The sequence below is a fragment of the Staurois parvus genome, unplaced genomic scaffold (genome assembly GCF_062004578.1).
Source record: "Staurois parvus isolate SC_StPar_1 unplaced genomic scaffold, SC_StPar_1.0 ptg000321l, whole genome shotgun sequence".
Lineage (NCBI taxonomy): Eukaryota > Metazoa > Chordata > Amphibia > Anura > Ranidae > Staurois > Staurois parvus.
The window spans coordinates 4,807,501-4,832,341 of record NW_028318117.1 but is presented as its reverse complement, the minus strand read 5'-3'; the positions used below and the strand labels follow the sequence as shown (position 1 = coordinate 4,832,341).

Here is a 24,841-nt window from a genome sequence, read left to right as displayed (position 1 = left end):
GAAGAGCAAAAAGAAGAGCCCTCGGTAAATCAAGAGAGGAACTAATTAATAAATTAAAACCAAAGGCAGCTGCGAATACTGAAAACCAACCGGTAAGATTCATAACTAAATTCGGACAACAATGGGATGAAGTCAAGAAGGCCCTGGACTCCCATTGGCATCTACTAATTCAAAATCCGCAGATAGCGAAAGTGGTAGGAGAGAGCCCCCATATGGTGGCAAAACGAACTCGGAATCTAAATGATATATTAGTACAATCAGAATTTCAGAGGGCACCACAGAGAAACTGGCTAACTAGGAAGACTGGTGTATATGGTATGTTTCCATGTGGTCATTGGCAGATCTGTCCATTTGTACATAAGTCTAATCAGTTCTTCAACAATGATAACTCTAGGATATTTCAAATACGAAGCTTCATTAACTGTTCTAGTAGTAAAATGATATACATGATAGAATGCCCATGTAAAAAGATTTATATAGGTAAAACCAAAAGAAGCCTTAGGACTAGGATTGGTGAACATCTGAGGGACATTAGAAATGAAAATAGGAATGTAAGAAAGGGAGAAAAAGTGAACCCATTGGCGCAACACTTTAAAGAAGTACACGGGGGCAAAACAGACGGTCTAAAAGTAAAAGGGATCTTCCTGCTGAATATTTCGGCCCGTCGGGGGGATTTTGATAAAGTCCTCCTACAAAAAGAAAAATTCTGGATCTATACCCTAGGGGCACTTGTCCCATTTGGACTAAACACAGAACTTAACTTTGGGGTGTTTTTGAAATAAATTCCCTTGAACTCTTTATATACCCTGAGTTATAATCTACATTGCGATACCTTATATATGCACTAAATATGGGCCTCTGTGGACAAAATATGAACCTAATTGTTCAATTCTTTCTACTCTTATTAAGTGGTGAGCATATAGAACAATAGGACTGTTTTTGAAATCTTGGTAGCTGTATTTGGTTTTGATGTTTCCCTATGTGAAAGTGAAATATGCTAACAATAATCTCCGGTTTATCATTCTCTTGGAAGAGGATTTGATCCATAGTAATTAGGCTCCTCTTCCACATCCAGCAATCATTTTAAAATTCAAGATATATGTTTTAATTCACTTTTGGATATTCCTAATGTAGTGATATTCTTTCAACACAAGATGGCGAGGTGGAGACTCTTTGGTATGCAATTAGTGCACCATATAAGGCAAAGGACTGAAGTCCCCTCCCAGTTCTGACGAAGTCTGCGGTGATTGGCGGACGAAATGCGTCAACGTATTGACGTCACTACGCTCGGCGTCTTCACAGGGTGCGGCGCCCACGAGGCGGGAAGGAACGGCGGTGTCACAGCTCCCTGTTAGGTAGGCCCAAGACCTGTTGAGAACTACCAGTGGGCTATTATCACAGCGGTTCGCAAACGGCAATCCCTCAGGGAAATATATCTCCCACCGGTGGCAAGTTATTCAAAAGCTTATGTCTGTTGAGATTTACAGAGCCTACATGGTGTTCATAGGGCATGTTGTATGGGCCTAATTTACCCTGTATATTCGGGGAATTTTTTGGAAATCCTCTCAGGAGGAGAATCTACATATATATATATATATATATATATATATATATATATATATATATATATATATATATATATATATATATACATATACATATACGCTATCCTATTCAGGTATTTTTTTGCTGTGACATAGCCACATCCTTATAAAAACCGCAAATAACCTTCTCAAATTGAGCAATTTTTGGAAACCCTTTACTGGGTATATTAAATTCAGGTATCTACGGCCTGCTATATGCTATATACACACTATATGTGTTTGAAATCCACGCATCGTGTATACCTGGTCCCTCACCCCCATATGCATTTTTGGAAAAGCATCAAGGACCTGATCTTAGTTCAAGTCGACAGGAGTCTTCTTGATCCTCATTGCTGGTAATATATCCACATCTCTATGTGTGTTTTGTTTTCGGGGTTACCTGATGCCCATGTTCTACACATTTATTATCTTTTTCTATGTATATCCTCAGAATCATTTGGTACTGTGGACCTTGTTCCATTTGGGGTGGCTATCCAGGAAGTCCTTACATTTGAGAGGCGGGTATGATAGTCTCACCTCTGAGAAGGTAACAGTAGTATCCATTGACTATTGTGGAGGGAGGCCTGGTAAATTTTTGGATGTGATTTGGTTTCCATATTGCTAGATACATACTATGTATTTTTGTGTTCCAGCTTGTACATTCCAGGAGGTCCGATATATACTGGGAACACATCCACTGAATATACGGTTCATACAATATTAAGCAGGAAACCTACGGAAATCCAGGATAACTACTCCATCATTACACCACTCTACCTTATATGGTGCTCTGTTGGCTAAGATGACCCTCAATTGAAGACGCTAAGTGTTTTTAAACATGATTTTATTTTTTTCATATGTACACCGTGCTCATGTTTAACCTCCTCATGATCTATGTGATCAAATAAAGTATTGTTAAATTCATTTGAATTCATACTACTCCGCGTGGATCCTTTAGAAACCTTCTTTTTCAGATAGGCGTGTTCTTGTCACACTATCATATTGTTTAGTATGCTGTCCCCTGGGTTTATGTATCCACACTTGTATAAGTGAGTCGGAGAGGTGCTTATGACATTAATTATTGGTGTCATTTTTGGTGGCTTGCTTTTGTTTTATTGTTGTGGTATACATACGTATGTATGTACGCGTGTGTGTGCGTGTACGTACATGTGTGTTTTTATAGGTGTGTGTATATGTATTTTACTTTTAATCTCGACCCCCTATTCCTGTCCTTTCAGAACTGCCTTTTTAGGACTTGTTCACGATAGCAGCAAGGACTGCTGCTCCTCTGAAAAGCAATCCATGCTCTGATCGCTTTTCAGAGGCATTTGACAGGTAGTAAAGAGGCAATATGTTGCCTCCTCACCACCTGGTTTAACCCCAGCATCAATCACCACACTACAACTGGGTGCAATGCACACACAGTTGCGGGGTGGTCGTAGTTCAACTCCACTCACCTGGAGATGTACTTCCAGCTGCGGCAACAGCATGTGTAAACCCCCAGCTGCTGTTTCTGCAGCTAAAGGGGAAGCAGTTGGGGGTGGTAAAAGCATCTCAATTGCATGGTTTTACCGCCCTCCAACCTCACAGGTGAACAGGCCCTTGGTTCACATCTGTGTGGCTGTGTGTAGGGCAGCTCTTTATTTCAATGGGCTGCCTTACCCACAGAAATGCAGGGAAAGTCGTCACTGACCTTGGTTTTAAAATTGAACCACACCAAAAACACCCCGCGATTGCCAATGTATGGGGTACCCCTAAAGGAAAGAGCATTTGTCAGCGTGTCAGGAATGAGCGCGATTTAGCGTGCGTTCTGCAACACACAGTAACGTGAACTAAGCCATGGACTGGGGTGACTCGTGACTGAAAATACTTTTCAAGGGAGCCCCGGGTAGAAAAGGTTGATAAACACCAATGTAGTATATATAAGATATTGAAACACATACTGTTCATTCTTGGACAGGCCAGTGACAAGACCACTTTACACACCGAAAGAACTCTAATTTTATGTAATGTCACCTTGGTATTTGGGGAATAGCCTGTTTATTTAATTAGACGTTTCAAAGGGTACATGTATAACCATCTTCCGCCCGCCATATAGTACAATGATGGGCACAAGGTGGTTCTCTCGTTCTGATAGGACGTCATATGACGTCCTTCCATTCTCACCGCGCATGCGCGGCTCAGGAAGCGTGCAGTGCGGCAATCGCCGGTGCACTGTGTCCCTCGGACACAGCGGATCACGGAAAGAGCCGAAGATGTTCGCTCGGTCATGTGATCAGCGGTGTCCAATCACAGCTGTTCACATGTAAACACGGAAATGCCAGTTATCGGCATTTCTCTCCTCTCGAGCTGTCACGCTGACAGCTCGAGAGGAGAGGAGAGCCGGTAATCGGCTTTCCGCGGAGGGGACATGTACACTGATCATCAGGGCACTGATGATCAGTGTGCCCTGATGATCAGTGTGGCCCCAGAAGTGCCACCTGTCAGTGCTCATCAATGCCACATATCAGTGCCCATATGAGCTGCCAGTCAGAGCCGCCCAACAGTGCCAGTCAGCGCCGCCCAACAGTGCCAGTCAGCGCCGCCCAACAGTGCCAGTCAGCGCCGCCCAACAGTGTCGTGTATCAGTGCTGCCTTTCAGTGCCCATCAATGATGCCTGTCAATGGCCATAAGTGCAACCTACCAGTGCCTCCTCATCAGTGCCTCCTATCGGTGTCCATCACTGCAGCCTCATTAGCGCACATCAGTGAAGGAGAAAAATCACTTTACAAAATTGTATAACAAAAACTAAGAAAAAACTATTTTTTTCAAAATTTTCAGTGGTTTTTGGTTTCAGAAAAAATAAAAATTCCAGAGGTGATTAAAGACCACCAAAATAAAGCTCTGTCTCAAAAAAATGATAAACATTTTCATATGGATACAGTGTTGTGACACCGCTGAAAGCTGGAAATTGGCTTGGGCAGGAAGGGGGTATAAGTGCCCTGTAGGCTAGTGGTTAAGGATGATAAAGATTGTGATTTGACCATATAAGAAGTATTTGATGGTAATTCGACTTAGGGGGGTATTCATGGGAAATGGTGAAAAGGTAGCTTTGTTTACCTAGTAAACACTATAGTGACCTTGTTATTTACAGTAATGGCAAATTGTTTTTCATACAAGATGAAAAAAGTGTTTTGTCAGCCAATCAGAAACCCCTCCAGTAAACTGTATATCAACAGAGAGCTTCTTCTTTTCATTAATATGGAAGCACAAGTATAGGTCATAACTTGCATTCTTGCATGCATGGAAGCTACCTAGGTGCATATTATAATTGGACATATGCTGGACAGTGTAGTATCTCCAGGTTTGCTATGAAGTATCTTAAATGGGACTCTGAGGGCTGTTGTTCACTGTAATATTTACATGTATTCAGCAGGATTTGGTCATCTGTTGCAAATATCTTTATCTGAATAAATGCATCTCTAGAAAAGAACTGTTGGACTAGTTGCTACAAGAAAATATATTTATAAATAAATCATCCTCCTAGTTGATATATAACAACAGATTTGCCTGTCTGTGTGATGCAAGACAACAGATCTGTCTTATGGACTGTTTCTGTGTGGACCTCCTCATAATACATGACAACATGCTTGAGGTTACGAACGAATGGCTGGACATTCTCCTTCAGGATTTTCTGGTAGAGCACAGAATTCATGGTTCCATCAATTATGCAAGCCGTCCAGGTCCTGAAGCTGCAAAAGCAGCCCTAGACCATCACCCTAACACCACGTTTGACTGTTGGTATGAAGTGAGGCCTGCAGTTCTTTAGATAATGTTCTGGGTTCTTTAATGACTTTCTGGATGAGTCGCCCTCGTGCTCTTAGAGTAATTTTGGTAGGCCGGGCACTCCCAGGAAAGTTCACCACTGTTCCAAGTTTGCTCCATTTGTGGATAATGAATCACCTTTCTGTAGTTTATGAAAAACTGGTGTGTATCTTTCCCATCTCTTGAACAGTTTCTATAGTTACAGATTTCTACCAAGTAATATATGTTCTCTGTTATGAGTAGATTAACAGACATGTACATCCAAGCATACACCAGCTAACAATTGTGAACAAACCTGCATAGCTGAATTGAGAGGTACTGTAAAATACTGAATTAACCCTATGCACACACAGTTCCAGACTTCAAGCAAACTTTTTTTTTTCTCCAGAAAAACAGATATTCCTGGTTTGCATATATTACAATGTGCAAAAGCTGGCTAACTGCTTTTAACATACTTTAGGTTCCATGCACACTAGTGTTTATCAGCTCAAAAATGATAGCAACCCATGCAATCCATACTTACAAAGAAACAAAAAAATGTTTAGAAATTACGTTATGTAATAAAATGGAATGACAGAGAAAACGTATTGAACACATGAAGAAAGGGAGGTGCAAAAAAGGCATGGAAAGACAAGACACCAGCTGAAATCTATCAGTAACTAGAAAACAATCATGCCCCTTTTCAGTGCAAATTAAATATCAGCTGGTTCAGCCTCAACTGATGGCCTATAAAAAGGTGTCTCATTACCAAGGTGTCACACATGAAACATCTCATGATGGGCAAAAGCAAAGCGCTCTCTCAAGACCTTTGCAACCTTATTGTTGCAAAGCATACTAATTGCATTGGCAAAAAGAGGCTTTCTAAATGTCTGAATGTTCCAATGAGCACTGTTGGGGCCATATACAGGAAATGGAAAGAACATTATTTCACCATAAGCCGACCATGGCTAGGTGCTCCTTGCAAGATTTCTGAAAGAGGAGTGAAAAGAATTATCAGAAAAGTTGTCCAAGAGCCAAGCACTACTTGTGCAGAGCTTCGTAAGGACCTCAAATTAGCAGGTACAATTGTTTCAAAGAAGAAGTAATGCACTCAACCGCCATGGCCTGCATGCAGAAAAAGAAAATAGGAATAAAGTAATTCCATTTCATTACACATAAATGCAAAATTACAATCATACCTCATTCAATGTTTTACTGTACACGTTTGAGTCAAAACAAAATTCTGCAACGCAACACAACACAAATGCTACTATGCCTTTGAACACTATGGCATGCTGATGTCTGACACTTGAAGGGCATTTTCCTAAAAATTCGGTTTCGGGACACACTGGAAGCCAGTTTTACTTCAAGTAAATGTGTATGTCAAGCAATTCTTTTTATTATGTACACTGCTAAAAAAAATTTAAAGGAACACTTTTTAATCAAAGTATAGCATCAAGTCAATTAACCACTTGCCTACCAGGCACTTGTACCCCCTTCCTGCCCAGGCCAATTTTCAGCTTTCAGCGCTGTTGCGCTGTGAACGACAATTGCGCGGTCATGCAACACTGTACCCATATGAAATTTTTATCTTTTTCCTATTTTTTTTTTTACACAGAGCTTGCTTTTGGTGGTATTTACTCGCAGCTGGGTGTTCTTTTTTGCGCTATGAACAAAAAAAGAGCAAAAATTAAAAAAAAAAAAATTTCTTTGTTCGATTATAAAATTTTGCAAACAGGTAATTTTTCTCTCACTGATGTGCGTTGATGAGGCGGCACGGATAGGCAGCACTGACATGCAACAATGATGGACACTGAAGGCACTGCTGTCCCACGTGATCAGCTGTATCATTGGACACAGCTGATCACGTGGGACACAGCGATCATGGAGATCACCTGGTGTGCACCCCAGGGGGGCACAGGAGGGTACGTTCTGAGAGGACATCATGTGATGCCCTCCCAGGACTGGACAACCACACTATAGCCGTCATTCAGCTATAGCGTGGTTGGCAAGTGGTTAAACTCCTGGGATATTGATCTGGTCAGCTAAGTAGCAGTGGAGAACGTTATGCTGCCGGTAACATCGATCAGCATGACTGTTTTGGTGGAGGGTCAGTGATGGCATATCTACAGAGGGACGCACAGACCACTACAGGCTAAACAATGGCACCCTGACTGTCATCAGGTATCAGGAATTAAATCCTTGGACCCATTGTCAGACCCAACGCTGGTGCAGTACGTCCTGGGTTCCTCCTGGTGCATGACAATGCCCGGCCTCATGTGGCAAGAGTATGCAGGCAGTTCCTGGAGGACGAAGGAATTGATAACCATTGAACAGCCCCCAAGCTCTCCTGAACTAAATCCAATAGGACACCTCTGGGATATCATGCTGTGGTCCATCTGACACCGCCAGGTTGCACATCAGACTGCCCAGGAGCTCAGTGATGCCCTGGTCCAGAACTGGGAGGAAATACCCCAGGACATCATCCGTCATCTCATTAAGAGCATGTCTCAATATTGTCAAGCATGCATACAAGCATGTAGGGGCCATACAAACTACCGAGTACCATTTTGAGTTGCTGCAATTAAATTTCAGCAAAATGGACTAGCCTGCTGCATCATTTTTTCACCTTGATTTTCAGGGTGTCTTTGAATTCAGTCTTCTGTAGGTTGATAATTTCCATCAAACGATGGGGCATCCTTACATTCAAGTGATCCTTGAAATAAACTATGTCTCTCCCAATACCTTGCCTATTACATCCTATTACATAGGATAAACATTATTAGTGCAGTTACAATGCTTAGACCATGGGTCTCCAAACTTTATAAAGGGCCAGTTTACTGTCCTTCAGACTTTATTGGGGCTCGACTGTGGCCATTGGGAGTGGAAATTGTCCTGGTGACAGTGGGAGAAATAGCGCTGTCATTGTTGGTGTCAGTTGCCGGAAATAGCGCCCTATCATTGGTGTCAATGGGAAAAATAGTGCCCCATTGTTGATGTCAGCAGCAGGAATTATACCCCATTGATGGTATCAGTGAGAACTGCAAATAATTCAAGAGTACTGAAATTAAATATACCTGTATTGTATCCATAAAGGGAACATCAATTTTCTTTTAACATTTCTGGAGAAATGTGATTGACATGTATGTATGAACATAAGAATATTTAATCAAGAGCGGTTTAATGTATGCATATGGAGGCTAATATTTGTTCATTATATACGCAAACTGCACCTGGTAGATCAGGATACAGTTAAAGGAAGGTGTTAATCAAAATAGATATAGGATACATAAAGACAGTTGTCTCCTAAAATACAAAATGGAAATTGGCAAATACTAAAAGGTGTAGTGCAACTAAAACTATATTAACCACTTCCCGACCGGCCGTTGTATATAAACGGCCGGACGGTGGCAGTAGAGGGTCAGGTGGCCGTTTATGAACGGCCTCCCCGCACCCTGCTTGTGCGCGCTCCCTGGGAGCACGCAGCACCGCGATCCGGTGCCCGCTGTGTCCTCCGGACACAGTGAAACACCGATCGTCGGATGGGACCTCTGTACGAGGTCCCGATCATGTGATCACTGATTGGCCAATCAGTGATCACATGCAAAGTAGTAAGCAAGATGTCACTTGTGACATCATTGCTTACTATGTGTGAGGTCACATGGTACAAGGCTATTCACAACAGCCTTGTACCATGTGACCAATCACAGCTCACTCAGTATTTCTCAATGAGTGCAGGAATGCACACAGAGAGAAAGATAAATGATTGCTTTTACATCCTATATGGGTATAAAAGCAATCAGTGTAAAAAAAAAAAAAATCTTCATCACCCCCCACAAGTAGTAGTGTCACCATGGTGACACTGTACTGCTAGGGTGACAGTATGTAAAAAAATAAAAATAAATAAAAAATATAAAAAAATAAAATGTAAAAAAAAATGTTTAAAAATTATAATTTTTGGTTATAAACTAATTTGGTTTTTTTTGTTTTTTTGCTAAAAAGATAACGGAATACATTTTGGCAAAGATGTATGCTGAAATATTTATTTGCAAAATTTTATAAAAAAAAAAAACAAAACACTTTTGTTCAAAATATTTGGACTTTTTCATTACATAGCAAAAAAAATAAAAATCCCAGCGGTGAATAAATACCACCAAAATAAAGCTTTATCGGTTTCAAAAAAATGGTAAAAAATTAATTTGGGTACAGTGTTGCATGACCGCGCAATTGTCATTCAAAGTGTGATAGCGCTGAAAGCTGAAAATTGCCCTGGTCAGGAAGGGGGTAAAAGTGTCCGGTCTGGAAGTGGTTAAGAATGAGCAGCTGACTGTAGTGTAACAAGCCTTGTATCAAGATGATTTAACCTATTTGCTGAACCTTACAAAAGTCATTATCTCAGTGACACATGGTTTTCCCCTCTGAGTTTATATCTATAAACCTTCAAAGTAGGCTTCAAGTAGAACGATAGGCAAAAATTTTCCGCCCATTTTGGATAGGGTAAGGAAGTCTTATGACCCTGTCAGTTTGTTTTGCCATCTGGTTCCCATGCCAGAGATTTCTCTTCACTTCCTGTCCCATAGCCAAACAGGAAGTGAGAAGAAATCCCTGTATAAGGAATTTCTTTGGGGCCTCCAGGTCAACAGAATTAGTGTCCCCACTGGAAGATTTCTCCTCCATTACTTTTCTGGGGACAAACCAAAATTTGGAATTTTCTTTTACTTTCAATGATCACAGTAAACATGAAAGATAGAGGGGGTAAATCTCCCCAATGGTGGCACAGGCAGCAATAAAAACCTGACAGGGGCTCTAATATCTCCCCACTCCGTCCAAAACAAAACAAATTTATATATATACATTTGCCTTTAGTTATACTTTCAGTTATTTGGACGATCTACGTTTGCACATAACTAAACTGGTGTACAAAAAAAACCTGACATTTCTAGTAGAGCAATCATACATGGACAAGAAAGTCGGATTTTTAATGCACCACACAAATTGCAGTTTCTTCAAAAATACAACAGTTTATTTCAGTAACCATTAAAAACTGCTAATGGTATATAAAAAGCCTATAAAAACATGGGGTCTCATTTTACATCAGCATTACAGCTCTATAGTAAGCCTCCCCTCATTGTCACTGCTTAGCTCCCATAACACGTAAGGATTACAGTTCTTGTTACGTAAAAGCTAAGAGTTTATCTAGGTGCTGATTCTATAGTAACATGGACCGGGCTTGACTGAGCCCACCTTGCAGACGACCAACATACATGCGTGTCGCCACTTCACATGTTATAAGGGGTTGATGCCTGCAACTGCAAGCAACAATCTAGTATTTTTTTATAATGTGCAAATGATTCTCTATATTGTAGAAGCGATCTGAGCAGCTAATTAGCCGCTGGATCGCTTTTACAGGTGTTGGGAAGGGTTGTCATCTCTCACATCAAGAAAGTTGACCACCACTGCTTTAAATGGCTGAATTTTAATGCCAAGTTTGAAAAGTTTACAGTGTAAAGTGAACGCATTCCAATTATTATGGATTATTTTTTTTATATTACCAGAGATACTGTGTAACTCTGTCTTGCTTGTCCAGGAATTGCCAGTCACAGTTCAGGCTTGTTCACACTTGACTAATTTCTAACTCTTCTCAAACGCCCCTATAACATTTGACAGGTGTTTGAGGAGCTTTAAAAACACCTCCCAAACGCCTAACGCTCCCCAAAACGCTCTAGGAGCGTTTTGGAGGCATTTGATAGGCGTTTTCCAAGCGTTAACACCGCACCACAAACGCCTATAATAAAGTAAATGGTATTAACGCCCTGCAAACGCCTGCCAGGCATTTGAGGAGAGTCACCATAGACTTGAATGGGAGGCATTGAAAGGCTTCAACTCCTACCGACTCGACATGAGGCATCAATTTTGCCACGAAGCTAACGCTTCAGTGTGAACAGCACTGTGTGCTGCCATGTGTATAATTTTCATAGGCGTTTGAGGAGCGTTAAAACCTGCCTCAAACGCCTGCCTACAAAGCTAGTGTGAACTTGGCCTTAGTGTGGCCTGGAGAAGGTCTTCAGGATTACACCGATTAAGATGCACAGATTTTACTGTGATACTGGAAGCCAGTGAGGCATTAATTGAAGAATCCAAAGAGGATAGTACCGTAATGAACTAGTTAAGCTAAGAGAGATTTCTCCTTAAGGCAGAAGGAGTTCATCACCTTAGGACACTAACCTGAAGACTCGGAGTGGGACATAGATATAAAGAAGGATCCCTAGAGATGTGTCCTAAAAAGTTTTGCCAGTGTGCAATTAAAAAAGGTACAAGCCTACCACCCTGGTGTTTATAAATACTCTGTCCTATAGGTCACGACTGATATGCAGTAATTCTGCACATCTTCTGTTAAAGGTGTGTGTGCATCTGAACTTAGTGTGAAACTAAAGGTTCATAAAAACACACAACACGTGTCATACTTCCCTGCTCTGTGCAATGGTTTTGCACAGAGCTGCCTGAATCTTGTTTCTCTTCTTGGGTCCCCCCCCGGCACTCCTGGCCCCTCCCACCACCTGAGTGCCTCCATAGCAAGCTGCTTGCTTTAGGGGCACTCATGAATGCTTGCTTCCGAGCAGCTTAAGTGCATGTGATTGACAATGGCTCCCACTGCTGTGTTCAAGTCAATGAGGAGGGACAGACCCAGGACAGCAGCTTCTCTTATGCACAACACTGGATCGCAGTCAAGCTCAAGCAAGTATATAAGTGCACAACACTGGATCGCAGTCAAGCTCAAGCAAGTATATAAGGGGGACTGAAGGGGGGGGGGGGGGGGGCAGCTGCACATTCAAGGTTTTTACCTTCAAGTAAAGCTTCAGCCTTTAGAACCACTTTAAAGGGATGCAGACAAGTGGTGCAGAATCATACAGCAGCAAAAAAACTGTAAAACTTTTACACACATCTTCAGTGGGGGGGTGTGACATACGAACTCTGGACAACAATATCCAACATAACCAGTTTTTTTGGATACAGTGTTACCCTACTGACCACTGCAGTTCCTCCCACCAAAACGTACATCACAAACGTAAACTGTAGTAACGTAGGAATTGGCAGGAGTAAGCACTAGATTGCTCCTCGCTGGGTCAACACATTCAAAAAGATTCCGATAGTAGTAGTTCGATTTAGCTAGCTGCTCAACAAAGCTCATTGTTTTTACTATAGAATTTAGGAGCAATGTTTAAAGAAAGGAAGAAGTCGGAACATGAGCTATAAAGTAGTTAAAATGCATCAAATTTGCAGAGTTATACCAATCTTCAAGTCATAATGGATTCCCCAACTCTGCCCATTAGCTCCATCATTTGAACATGAAAGGTAGGGTGGGCGTGTTCAGTATACTGTTCAGTTTTCATTCGAAAAACCTTATCACTCATTCTTGAAACGACTGCATAAAGATGATCCTGGTGTGAAGGACCAATCATTTTGTCCAGGGCAGGATTAGTGAGGTAATAGGATCTATTAGGTTGGGAGTGTCTTGCATTCTAATCACGTGACCGTGAACAGCATAGACTACAGTCAACACAAATCATGACCATGGAGTCCTGCAAAGGAGGGAAGAGTGGTCACTCACATGAGGATGTGTAAAAATTGGGGATTCAAGCATGTGCTTTGTGAGCAGAGGCTCTCTTTACATTAGTATATTTCAAAAATAAAATATGAACTTAATTTTAATGCAGTGTTTAAAGGATGTTAACATTTGCCTTCAGAACTACTTTCAACTGTTAATAACTTCACTGTCATAAAAAAAAAAAAAAAAAGTGTGACTAGAAATACCTTAATAGTTGCATCCTCCGAAGCAGTGACCATAACACTAAACACTGGATGGAAAATGACACGGGTGACTGGACTCCTGTGACCACTAAGTGCATATTTTTCTGGAGGACGTGGTATCCATTCTTTGGGGTCCCTCTTCTGTCCTATAGGTCCCCCAGAAGTAAACTCTTCTTTTGCTTCATTCAGTTTGGATTCTAATTCCATAACCTTCAATTAGAAAGTGCAAATCAAATGTTACGACAGTCCATGGGTATTAAGAAAAACATTTTTACCCTATGCCAACTCATAAAACATCAGACTGAGGCAAAAAAAAAAAACACTAATTAAAATAACTAAGAACATCAAAATAGATGGATGCATGTTTGAAAATATTTTTTTAGTACAAAATATGGAGAAAAAAAAAAAAAAAGAAATCAGCCCTGTAGATTGATCTACACATTCAAGATGAATACAACAGACATTTATTCAGAGAAACTTCAATTTTTAAGGGGTCCAATGAAATCAAGATTGGGTAAACTCATGTGAAAGCCACGGAAGTTTTTGATACAGGTACCATTCTATTCATATTTCACATTACCTTCTTCTGTAATCTGATAACTGATGTCCATTTCTTTTCCAGTAGACCAGCATACTTTTTATCTAACTCTTCATTCTGAAATGCAAAATAAATGTTGAATAGGAAGGGCTATCCATGTGAAAGGCATCAATGTGCTGAAGAACTCAATCCTGGAAAGAATCTTTTAAAGAATGTAAACCACTTTGGATGTGACCTTAGTTTACCAGAGTTGCTTTACTAATCGTATCAGTATCTATCTCTCATACAGCGCTATTGGTTTTTGTGTAACCACAAAAAACATGCACAACATATCCTCAACAACTATCATATACTCAATCACAAGTACAGCATATTTCACGAAAATGTTCTTTGTGCTTTAATAAAAGTAGCCATGTGCATACAAAAGGGTCAATTCACTAAAGGTTACCACATGCGATAACACTGTCAAGTGACTCATTTGCGTAAAAATACTGCCAAAAAAACCCCATGCAGTAAGCCAAGTCAAGTACAGTTCACAAACAAAACAGAAAGTAAAAAAAAAAAAAAAAAAAAAAAAAAAAATGCGATATTTATCACCAAGGTTTTTTGCTGGCAATACCAAAATTAAAAAAAAAAAAAAACAAACCTGGCATGGGATCCCCCCAGATTCATACCAGACCTAAAATCCCATAGAATTGTGAGGGGACGCGCACTTTTTTTTCTTAAATTTATTTTAGTGTGGGGTTCCCCCAAAAACAATACCAGACCCAAGGGCCGTTTTTTTTTTTTTTTACATTTTTATTTTGGTGTGGGTTTTTTTCTTAAAATCCATACCAGACCCAAGGGGGGGGGGGGGTTGAGCCCCACACTTTTTTTCATCATTTGTAATTGCTGGCATGTTTTGTTTACATTCAGCTGTCAGTGGGACATCCGCTGACAGCTGATGAGTCATCCGTTGTAAAGGACGCCACGGCTGGCTTCCCTAACAACCAGCTACTGTGTGATAAACTACCGAATGAAAATATGCATTAATTACCGCAATACAGATATTTTCCTGCAAGAGTTATTTACTGCAAAATTCTTAGTGAATTGCACATTTGCAAAAAATTTCCGCATGCATTATTTTACAACATTTTTTCAGTCATTATTTAAGTCTTAGTGAATTGACCCCAAAGTGTCACCGTGCTTCAAATTATTCACAGTATAATGCAAAATTTCTTATTACAGTGTCCATGCGCAAAAAAGTGCTCCTCTTCAAACAAATTCCATAGTGTTTCAGTGATCCTCCACCAACACAGAACACCTGCCAGATTTATATGACTACCTATCACAGGTTAGTCATACATCCCATACAGCCAAGCCCAGGAAAGAGTATGCTGATGGTGGTTATCCATGATATTAAGAGTTGTAGGACTAACCTGTGATAGGTATTTTGCTGTGAAATGGATTTTAGCAAGATTTAATCAGAATAGAATAAAGTTGTATAAGTCCCTCAATTCCTAGTATAGAACAGACTTGTGTTTAACTCTTTCGCTGCCAGATCCTTTTTTCTTTTTTTGCACACATTTAAATAAAAAAAAAAAAAAAAAAAAAAAAAAAAGTTAATTTAAGGCTTGAAGATTACACAAAATCCCCAAAACATTTTCTGAAAGCAGACGCCCTAGAGAATAAAATAGTGGGAGTTCCAATTTTTTATGTCACATGATATTACCGGAAAGGTTTAATCAATTCATCAAGAATTCAGTAAAAAAAACAAACATACTACAGTAAATTTTAGAGCAAACAAATGCAATAAATGACCTACATTTTTGGTAAAATAGAAGGCGAAGTTTCGTCAAGTAAACAGATACCAAACATGGCCAAACCTTAAATTTGTCTTTGCCTATGAAATGGCATCAAACTTCAGTACGCTATATTTTCTATAGGCGACACTTCAAAAGCCCCTATAGGTCATCAGTTTAGCATTACAGAGGAGGTCTTGTGCTAGAATTATTGCTCTCACTCTTTTACTTAACTTTTTTTTTCATCACATAGGATACAAAAAGTCCCCTATTTGATGATTTTCAGGTGACAGGTTCTCTTTATTGAGACATGCAGGGTCTAAAAGATTAAGGGGGCCCGGTACTGGGCGCTGTGGAAGCGACTGGGCGGCAGTGCAGCCACACGACATGCTTCTTCCTGACAGGCAGGAGTCTGCCTGTCAGTTTTATACAAAATCCAAGTGGCTGCATGATCATAGGAGTGCAGTTTGTTCTGCACTACTGTGACCATTTTTAGCCGACAGCAGGCTACAGCTCGCTCAGCTGGTCCAGGCTCTGGACAGATCCAAACCATATGGTGGGGATCCCTCCAGATGCCTGAACCAGCAACTGGCTCTACCAGGTCTTCTTGCATGACAAACCGCTCGGAGTGCCGACAAGGACAGAGCTAATTCCAGCTCAAAAGATCCAGAAGGGAAAGGGAATCCTAGAAGTCGCACATCACAACAAAACCTTGTGAGGAAGTGTAGGACAGCCTCAGCCTGGGCTCCAAACAGGCCACACCCCCAACATAATTCACTTAACCCCCAGAGCTTAATCATACCCATGAAAGGGGTTGTATAATCCTATCTTACTCTGTCCAAGACATGAAAAAAAAAAAAAAGTTTTGCCTTAGACTTTTCTCTCAAAAAGGTTCACAGACCGCGATAAAGACCTAAAAAGAGTTCCAACCTTTATGTGGCAACATTATAGGTGGTAGATACAACACCTAAAGCAGAATTAAAGCATTTTAGGTGGCACTTCAGCCATTTAAAAAGCCATTGCCATTTCTTCCCTGGTGTGGCGGGTATTCTTCCTTGACTGAGTGGCACTCATGTTATGCCTTGTAAGCACCACGCACTGAGCACTGTGAGGCCAGCCTGTGAGACTGTACACCCTCCCAGCAGGGCATATTAAAAGGCTGGGCTTACAGTAAATGGGCCGAATAACGTAAGTGAAGTTATGCTCTAAGATAACTGGCAGTGCTGGACCGTGAAGAAAGCCAGGAACAGCTCCAGAGAATCAGTGCATGTAGAGAGCAAGTAGAACATTGAATGGTTTTTTTTATTTATATTGTAAATACCATGTCCACCCATTTTCCTGCTCATTTATCAACCATCTGTTACTTGCATTAAAAATGTGGCCATCTTATTGAATAAAGGAACACACATGGCAGGACTGGAAGGGCCACACTGTTCTGTGCAGTGATGATCTCTGCACTTTATGCAAATGTAGGAGTATAATGACATACTAAGACAGGGGTGCAGAAAGCCTCTGGGCTGAGCAGCCAGCAGAGTTGAAGCCAGGAGTCCATATAGAGTGCAGTAGCTGGGAAACCTACTGTGGTAGACTTCGTTCTGAAAGTCTGAAGTCCTGCTTCCGTCCCCTACACTCCACCGAAACCGCCCTCCTCAAAATCACCAACGACCTACTAACCGCCAAAGCCAAAGGCGACTACTCTGTCCTCCTCCTCCTCCTGGACCTCTCCGCGGCCTTCGACACAGTTGACCACCCTCTCCTCCTTAATAAACTACTCTCCCTTGGCATCAGAGACACAGCTCTCTCCTGGTTCTCCTCTTATCTATCCCGACGCTCCTTCAGCGTTTCCTACAATGGTGCCACCTCCCCTTCCCTCCCCCTCTCTGTTGGGGTCCCCCAGGGCTCTGTCCTTGGACCCCTTCTCCATCTACACCTCCTCCCTTGGCAAACTCATACACTCCCACGGCTTCAACTACCACCTCTACGCTGATGACACTCAAATTTACCTCTCCACCCCCCACCTCACCTCCACTTTCTCCGCCCGCATCACTCACCTCCTAAACGACATCTCTGACTGGATGTCGCTCCATTTCCTCAAACTCAACCTCTCCAAAACCGAGCTTCTCGTCTTCCCTCCTGCCCGCGCCCCCCCCCCCCCATCCTATCCATCACTACTAACATCACCACCATCAATCCCGCCCCGCAAGCCAAAGTCCTTGGAGTCATTCTGGACTCTAACCTCTCCTTCCAACCTCATGTCAAATCACTTACAAACACATGCAGACTCCACCTCCGCAATATCGCCAAAATACGCACCTTCCTTACCCCAGACACCGCTAAACTACTTGTACACTCCCTGATTATCTCACGCCTTGACTACTGCAACTCCCTCCTCACCGGCCTACCCCAGTGCAGGCTCTCCCCGCTTCAGACCATCCTCAACTCAGCGGCTAGACTCATCCACCTCACCACCCGCTCCACCTCTGCCACTCCCCTCTGCCTCTCCCTCCACTGGCTCCCTATCGCCCAACGCATCAAATTCAAACTACTCACTCTGACCTACAAAGCCATTCACAACACTGCCCCTAACTACCTCACCGACCTGATTCCTAAGTACCACCCTACCCGTACCCTTCGCTCTTCACAGGACCTCCTATCTTGCTCCCTGGTCTCCTCCTCACACGCACGTCTGCAAGACTTCTCCAGGTCCTCCCCCATCCTCTGGAACTCACTACCCCAATCCATCAGACTGTCACCTTACCTCCTCACCTTCAGGCGCTCCCTGAAAACCCACCTCTTCAGGGAAGCCTACCCCACCCTCACCTAACTGCTGCTCTCCTTCATTCCTCCTACCACTCCATCCCCCACAGCCACTTCCTCCTGTACCACTACTCCCTCCCTCCTAGATTGTGAGCTCGAAAGAGTAGGGCCCTATAACCCCTCGTGTGCTGTTTGTAGTTGCTGTAATGTTTCATGTATTGTCCCCCCCTCTATTGTACAGCGCTGAGCAAACCCTTTGGCGCTATATAAACTCAATGTAATGTAATGTAATGTCTGCATGCATGCACTAGTGCCTGGAACTTTCAACAAGGGAACACATCATCCTCTTATGTTTTTTTATGCTCTTCAGGTAACGGACGCCACTCCACCGTGCAACATTAAGCCACTTTGCATGCCTGCAATCCACACCTGCTTCACCTTTCACCGTTGGTAACTGATTCCAATCTTCTCAGGAAGACTGGGCTACTTTGCATGGCTGAAATCCACCTTGCCAAGACTTTTCAGACTGTAACTTAATACAAACATGTATAAACAGCAGTCATTTTTCATGGTGCCTTGACCAAGATCCAACACCTGTCCTTCTCTTACTGTCTCTGTCCTGCTTTGCAATCTGCTTGGGGCAGAAACCCTCCACTTTCACCATGTGTCTGTGTTCTCTTAATTGAATAAGTGTGTAACCTCCCCTTACTCCATGCCAGTATAAGTTCAACTGTTAGGACGGCTTGGGAGGTTAGGCTTGCCACTTCTTGTGCAAAGTGCCATTTCTTTGCCAAGTACCTGGCACTATCAACACGGCACTAGCTAAACCAAGTACAAGCATTAGTGCTCCATGCCAAATTGTCCGGAAGCTCCATTTTCTCTCTCAATCTGCCTTCTTTTTTCCCCTCTCTTCACACTCCAATCATACTAATCTCCTTCTTTGCAATAACACTCCCTTCCCCAAACTCATTTCTTTACCCGCCCTCTCCACCCCACAACCTGAATATATCTCCTGCACTTTTTCCCTCTCAATATTGCTGCACTTATCACCTCCTGCTCTGAGCCCAAACAATGTCACAACTTTCAATTCACTGCAGCATCTGCCCTCGGGTAAATCCCGCTCATACCTTACCGTTCCCTCATCTTCCTACTACTCCCAACTTCTGGGGATACTGCCCTAAACCCTGGCTAACTCTCACCCCCAAAATTGGCAGTCTACCCTCTCTGGCAGAAGCCATATTCTGCATTCTCTTATCTCAATCCCCCTGCTTCACCGAGTCACTCCCCCCTTATGTGTGCCCTCTAGAATGCCTGCTCAGTGCAACAAACTTGCCTCTGTCAATTACCTTTTTTTTCTCCAATTCCCTCAATCTACTTGCTATTACCAAAACCTGGCTCCAGGAATCCAACATTGCCTCTCCAGCTGCCCTCTCCCATGGTGACCTCCTCTGGACTCACTCAAGCAGACCCAGCAGATGAAAAAGGAGGTGGAGTTTGATTTCTCTGCCCACAAAGCACCTTGCAGGTTCTTCCTACATCTGCCTCTCTTTACCTATGTTCTTTTGAAGTGCACTGGACTCTCTCCAGTTTGAGGATTGCAGTGATTTACCGACCTCCGTGTCATGCTTTCTCGATGATTTTTCCACATGGCTACTGTACTCTCTCATCTGAAGTATCCCTCATCATTCTCAGTGACTTTAAAATTCCAATCAATGTTAACACCTCAGCCACTTAACTACTCAACTTAACCTCCTCTTTTAACCTAATACAATGGACACAAACCACTACTCATTCCAATGGGAACACCCTCAACCTCCTATTCTCCCACCTCTGCACACCGTGCAACCTCTCAAACATCCCCTCTTCTCTCTCTGATCACAACCATATCAGTTTCACACTCTCCCCATCTCCTACCTCCCACGCCTCCAACCTGCAAACGTTTACCCGCAGGAATCTTTGCCACCTCAACCCTTCCCTTCTTCATCCCGCTGACTGCCTTTAAGATAAAATTGCACCCCTGTCCTGCCCAGACCTGGCCACGTCTGCCTACAACATACTGTTATCCTCTCTGGACACTTGCTCCTCTATCTACACACAGAACCAGGCCTCGCTTGGTACAACCTTAGCAAACAGACAACACCAGAAGAGGAGCAACTGTGCTCTTGAGTGAGCGCAGTGCAAAACTAAAGCCATAAAAGACTTCACCCTCTACAAATCTTCCCTTCTCAAATACAACTGCTGCCTCTACACTGCTAAACAAACCTACTACACCACTCTCATCAAAACCCTCTCATCCAAACCTCAACTCTTTTCTACCCTTAATTCCTTACTTTGCCTCCAACCATCAACTTGCTTACTACACAGGAGATTACCAATCTCAATCACAAAAATCGGCACAATTCTTGATGAGATATCCAGATTTTGACCCCAACCAACACACCACACTCACTTTTCCTCCTTCAGCCCTTTTACCACTGAGGAAGTTGCCAAACTCCTTTCTACTGCCCACCTCACCACATATCCCCTGGAACCTCACAAATATTGCAACAACTTTCCTGCTCCATCCTAAACTCTCTAACCCACATCTTTAACCTCTCCTCCGACACCTTTCCCTCCCCACTCACACATGCACTAGTCACCCCCATACTTAGAAATCCCCCCACTAGACCCCACCTGTTTGAATAACTTAAGACCCATCTCTCTGCTCTTGTTTGCCTCCAAGCTTATTGAACTCCTTTGGCCACCTTATGAGTTGCTATCTCACTGACAACCACCTTCTCAATCCCCTACAGTCTGGCATTCGCCCACAACATTCCATTGAAACTGCTCTATTAAAACTCACCAATGACCTATTAACACCAACAGCCAGTACTCCATACTCAGACTTTTCTGCTACCTTTGACATAGTTGACCACCAACTCCCCCTCAAGAAACTCCACTCCCTTGGCCTCCATGACGCTGCGCTTTCCTGGTTCTCCTCCTACTTATCTCAGCGCATTCAGTGTCACATACAATACCATCTCCTTCGCTCCTCTTCCTCCATCTGTTGGAATACCCCAAGGCTCAGTCATTGTTCCCCTCCTCTTCTCGCTCTACCTCATCCTTGGGCCAGTTAATAACCTCCCCCATGACTACCCATACCACCTCTATGCTGAAGACACCCAGATCTATCTCTCAACTTCTCAACTCACCCCCTCAATCTCCTTACGTATCACAAATTTACTGAGCACATATCAGTATGGATGTCACACCACTTCCTCAAACTCTATTTTTGTAAAACGGAGTAAGATTTCTCTTTTCCCCCTATCCCCTCCCTATGACTTTACCATTGAAATCAATGGCACAACCATTGGTTCCTTCACACATGCTAGGGTGCTAGGTGTAATCCTCTGACGTCTCTTTCAGCCCCCACATCCAATCACTGGCTAAATCTTGCTGCCTTAACCTCTGCAACATTTCCAGAATTCACCCCTCCCTGACTAACGACACCACAAAAAAGCTTATACACTCCTTGGTTATTTCCCACCTTGACTACTGCAACTTCCTCCTCACTGGCCTACCCCTACACATACTATCCCCCCTTCAGTCTATTATGAATGCTGCTGCTAGACTAAAACACCTCACCAAACGATCTGTGACTCCTGCCCCTCTGTTAATCTCTTCACTGGCCTCCACTAGCCAAAAACGCATAAAATTCAAAATATTAACCACAACGTTCAAAGCCATCCAAATCTCACCCCAGCTACATCACCAAAATCATCTGCAGATCTCTCCCAAACTGTCCTCTATGCTGCCCCCAAGACCACCTGCTCTCCAGTTCCCTTGTTTCTTCCTCCCACGCTTATCTTCAGGACTTCTCCAGAGCCCCTCCCATCCTCTGGAACTCCCTGCCCAATTATTTCCAGTCAGTTCCTACCCTAACCACCTTTAGGCAATCCTTGAAAACTCATTAATTCAGGGAAGTCTACGCCACCTAATAACGTTACTTGAGTCGCCTCCATCAGATCATCCCCTGCAGCTAGTACCACCTCCCCCTCCCTTTAGATTGTAAGCTTCATGCCCGCCTATTCCCTCAGTATTGAACTGTATTGTAATTATACTGCTGGCGCAACAAAAATCCAGTACAATAATAATGCACTATTTTAATGAGCAATTTTAGACTATTAGTATAAAAAGGGGGGAGAAAAAACAAACACAAGAAAAAAAACGCATAACTTCAGTTTGGCTCCAAATCAACATAATTACATATACAGTTAGGTCCACATATATTTGGACACAGGCACAATTTTAGTTTTTTTTTTTTTTTCTTCCGGTATTGACCAGAACATATTCAAGCTATAGTTATATAATGGATATGGGCTGAAAGTGCGCACACTCAGGTGTAATTTGAAGGTATGTACATCCAAATTGGAGGAAGGGTTTAGGAATTACAGCTCTTAAGAGTAGCCATCCCCCCTTTTTTCAAGGGACCAAAAGTAATTGGACAGTTGAATCTAAAGCTGTTTCATGGCCAGGTGTGGGCTACTCCTTCGTTATTTCTTCATCAATTAAGCAGGTAAAAGGTCTGGAGTTGATTCTAAGTGTGGTATTTGCATTTGGAATCGTATTGCTGTGAACCTACATCATGGGTTCAAAGGAGTTGTCCATGCAAGTGAAACAGACCATTGTAAGGCTTCAAAAAGTAAACAAATCCACCAGAGAGATAGCAGCAACTTTAAGAGTGGCCAAATCAACAGTTTGGTACATTACGAGGAAAGAAGAATGCACTGGTGAGCTCAACATAAAAAGGCATGGATGTCCAAGGAAGACAACAGTGGTGGATGATCACAGGATCCTCTCTATGGTAAAGAAAAACCCATTCACAACATCTAGACAAGTGAAGGACACTCTGCAGGAGGTGGGGGTATCATTGTCAAGTCAACAATCAAAAGAAGACTTCACAAGAGCAAATACAGAGGTAACACAAGGTAAAAACCATTCATAAGCCTGAAGAAAAGAAGAGTCAGATTAGACTTTGCCAAAAAACATCTAAAACAGCCAGACCAGTTCTGGAAAAGCATTCGTTGGACGGACGAAACTAAGATGAATCTGTACCAGAATTACGAAAAGAATAAAGTGTGGAGAAGGCTTGGAACAGCTCATGATCGCAACGTCACCTATAAAACATGGTGGGGGCAGTGTGATGGCATGGGCATGCATGGCTTCCAATGGCACTGGGTCATTGGTGTTTATTGATAATGTGACAGAAAACAGAAGTAGCCGGATAAATTCTGCAGTGTTTACAGATATACGGTCAACCCAGATTCAGCCAAATGCAGCGAAGGTGACTGGATGGTACTTCACAGTACACATGGACAATGATCCAAAACACACTGCAAAAGCAACCCAGGAACTTTTGAAGGAAAAGAAGTGGAATATTCTGCAATGGCCGAGTCAATCACCTGATCTCAACCCAATTGAGCATGCATTTCACTTGCTGAAGGCAAAACTAAAGGGAGAAAGACCCACAAACAAACAACTGAAGACAGCTGCAGTTAGAGCTTGGCAAAGCATCAGAAAGGCGGAAACCCAATCTTTGGTAATGTCAATGGGTTCCAGACTTCACGCAGTCATTGCCAGTAAAGGATTCTCAACAAAGTATTACAAATGAACATTTTATGATTATATTCAATTGTCCAATTACAATTGAGCCCCTAAAAATGGAGGGACTGTGTATAAAAATGGTTGCAGTTCCTAAAATGTGTACTTTGTATTTATGTTCAACCCCTTGAATTAAAGGTTGAAAGTCTGAAATTCAAATGGATTGTTTCATTTTAATTTATTCTGGTGGCATACAGAGCTAAAAGTATGAAAATTGTGCCTGTGTCCAAATATATAGGTGTGTGTGTATGTATATATATATATATATATATATATATATATATATATATATATATATATATATATATATATATATACACACACACACATATATATATATATATATATATATATATATATATACACACACACACATATATATATATATATACATACACACACATACAGTGGGGATCGAAAGTTTGGGCACCCCAGCTAAAAATTTGTATTAATGTGCATAAAGAAGCCAAGGAAAGATGGAAAAATCTCCAAAAGGCATCAAATTACAGATTAGACATTCTTATAATATGTCAACAAAAGTTAGATTTTATTTCCATCATTTACACTTTCAAAATAACAGAAAACAAAAAAATGGCGTCTGCAAAAGTTTGGGCACCCTGCAAAGTTAATATCTTGTACAGCCCACTTTGGCAAGTATCACAGCTTGTAAACACTTTTTGTAGCCAGCCAAGAGTCTTTCAATTCTTGTTTGAGGTATCTTTGCCCATTCTTCCTTACAAAAGTCTTCCAGTTCTTTGAGATTTCTGGGCTGTCTGTCACGCACTGCTCTTTTAAGGTCTATCCATAGATTTTCAATTATGTTGAGGTCAGGAGATTGTGAAGGCCATGGCAAAACCTTCAGTTTATGCCTCTTGATGTAATCCCCCGTGGATTTCAAGGTGTGTTTAGGATCATTATCCATTTATAGAAGCCATCCTCTCTTTAACTT

The 24,841-nt window shown here is 42.1% G+C and overlaps 1 protein-coding gene across 1 annotated transcript in view; it reads right to left on the bottom strand.

Moving 5' to 3' along the window:
• The window catches only part of PAFAH1B1 (platelet activating factor acetylhydrolase 1b regulatory subunit 1), a 132,849-nt gene that overhangs the window by 33,681 nt on the left and 74,327 nt on the right, over positions 1–24,841 (bottom strand). The window contains exons 4-5 of the mRNA XM_089683772.1: positions 13,757–13,831; positions 13,180–13,386 (exon numbers count right to left, since the gene is read on the bottom strand). Coding sequence (XP_089539898.1) covers positions 13,180–13,386; positions 13,757–13,831 — 282 coding nt within the window. The remainder of the gene's footprint in view (positions 1–13,179; positions 13,387–13,756; positions 13,832–24,841) is intronic.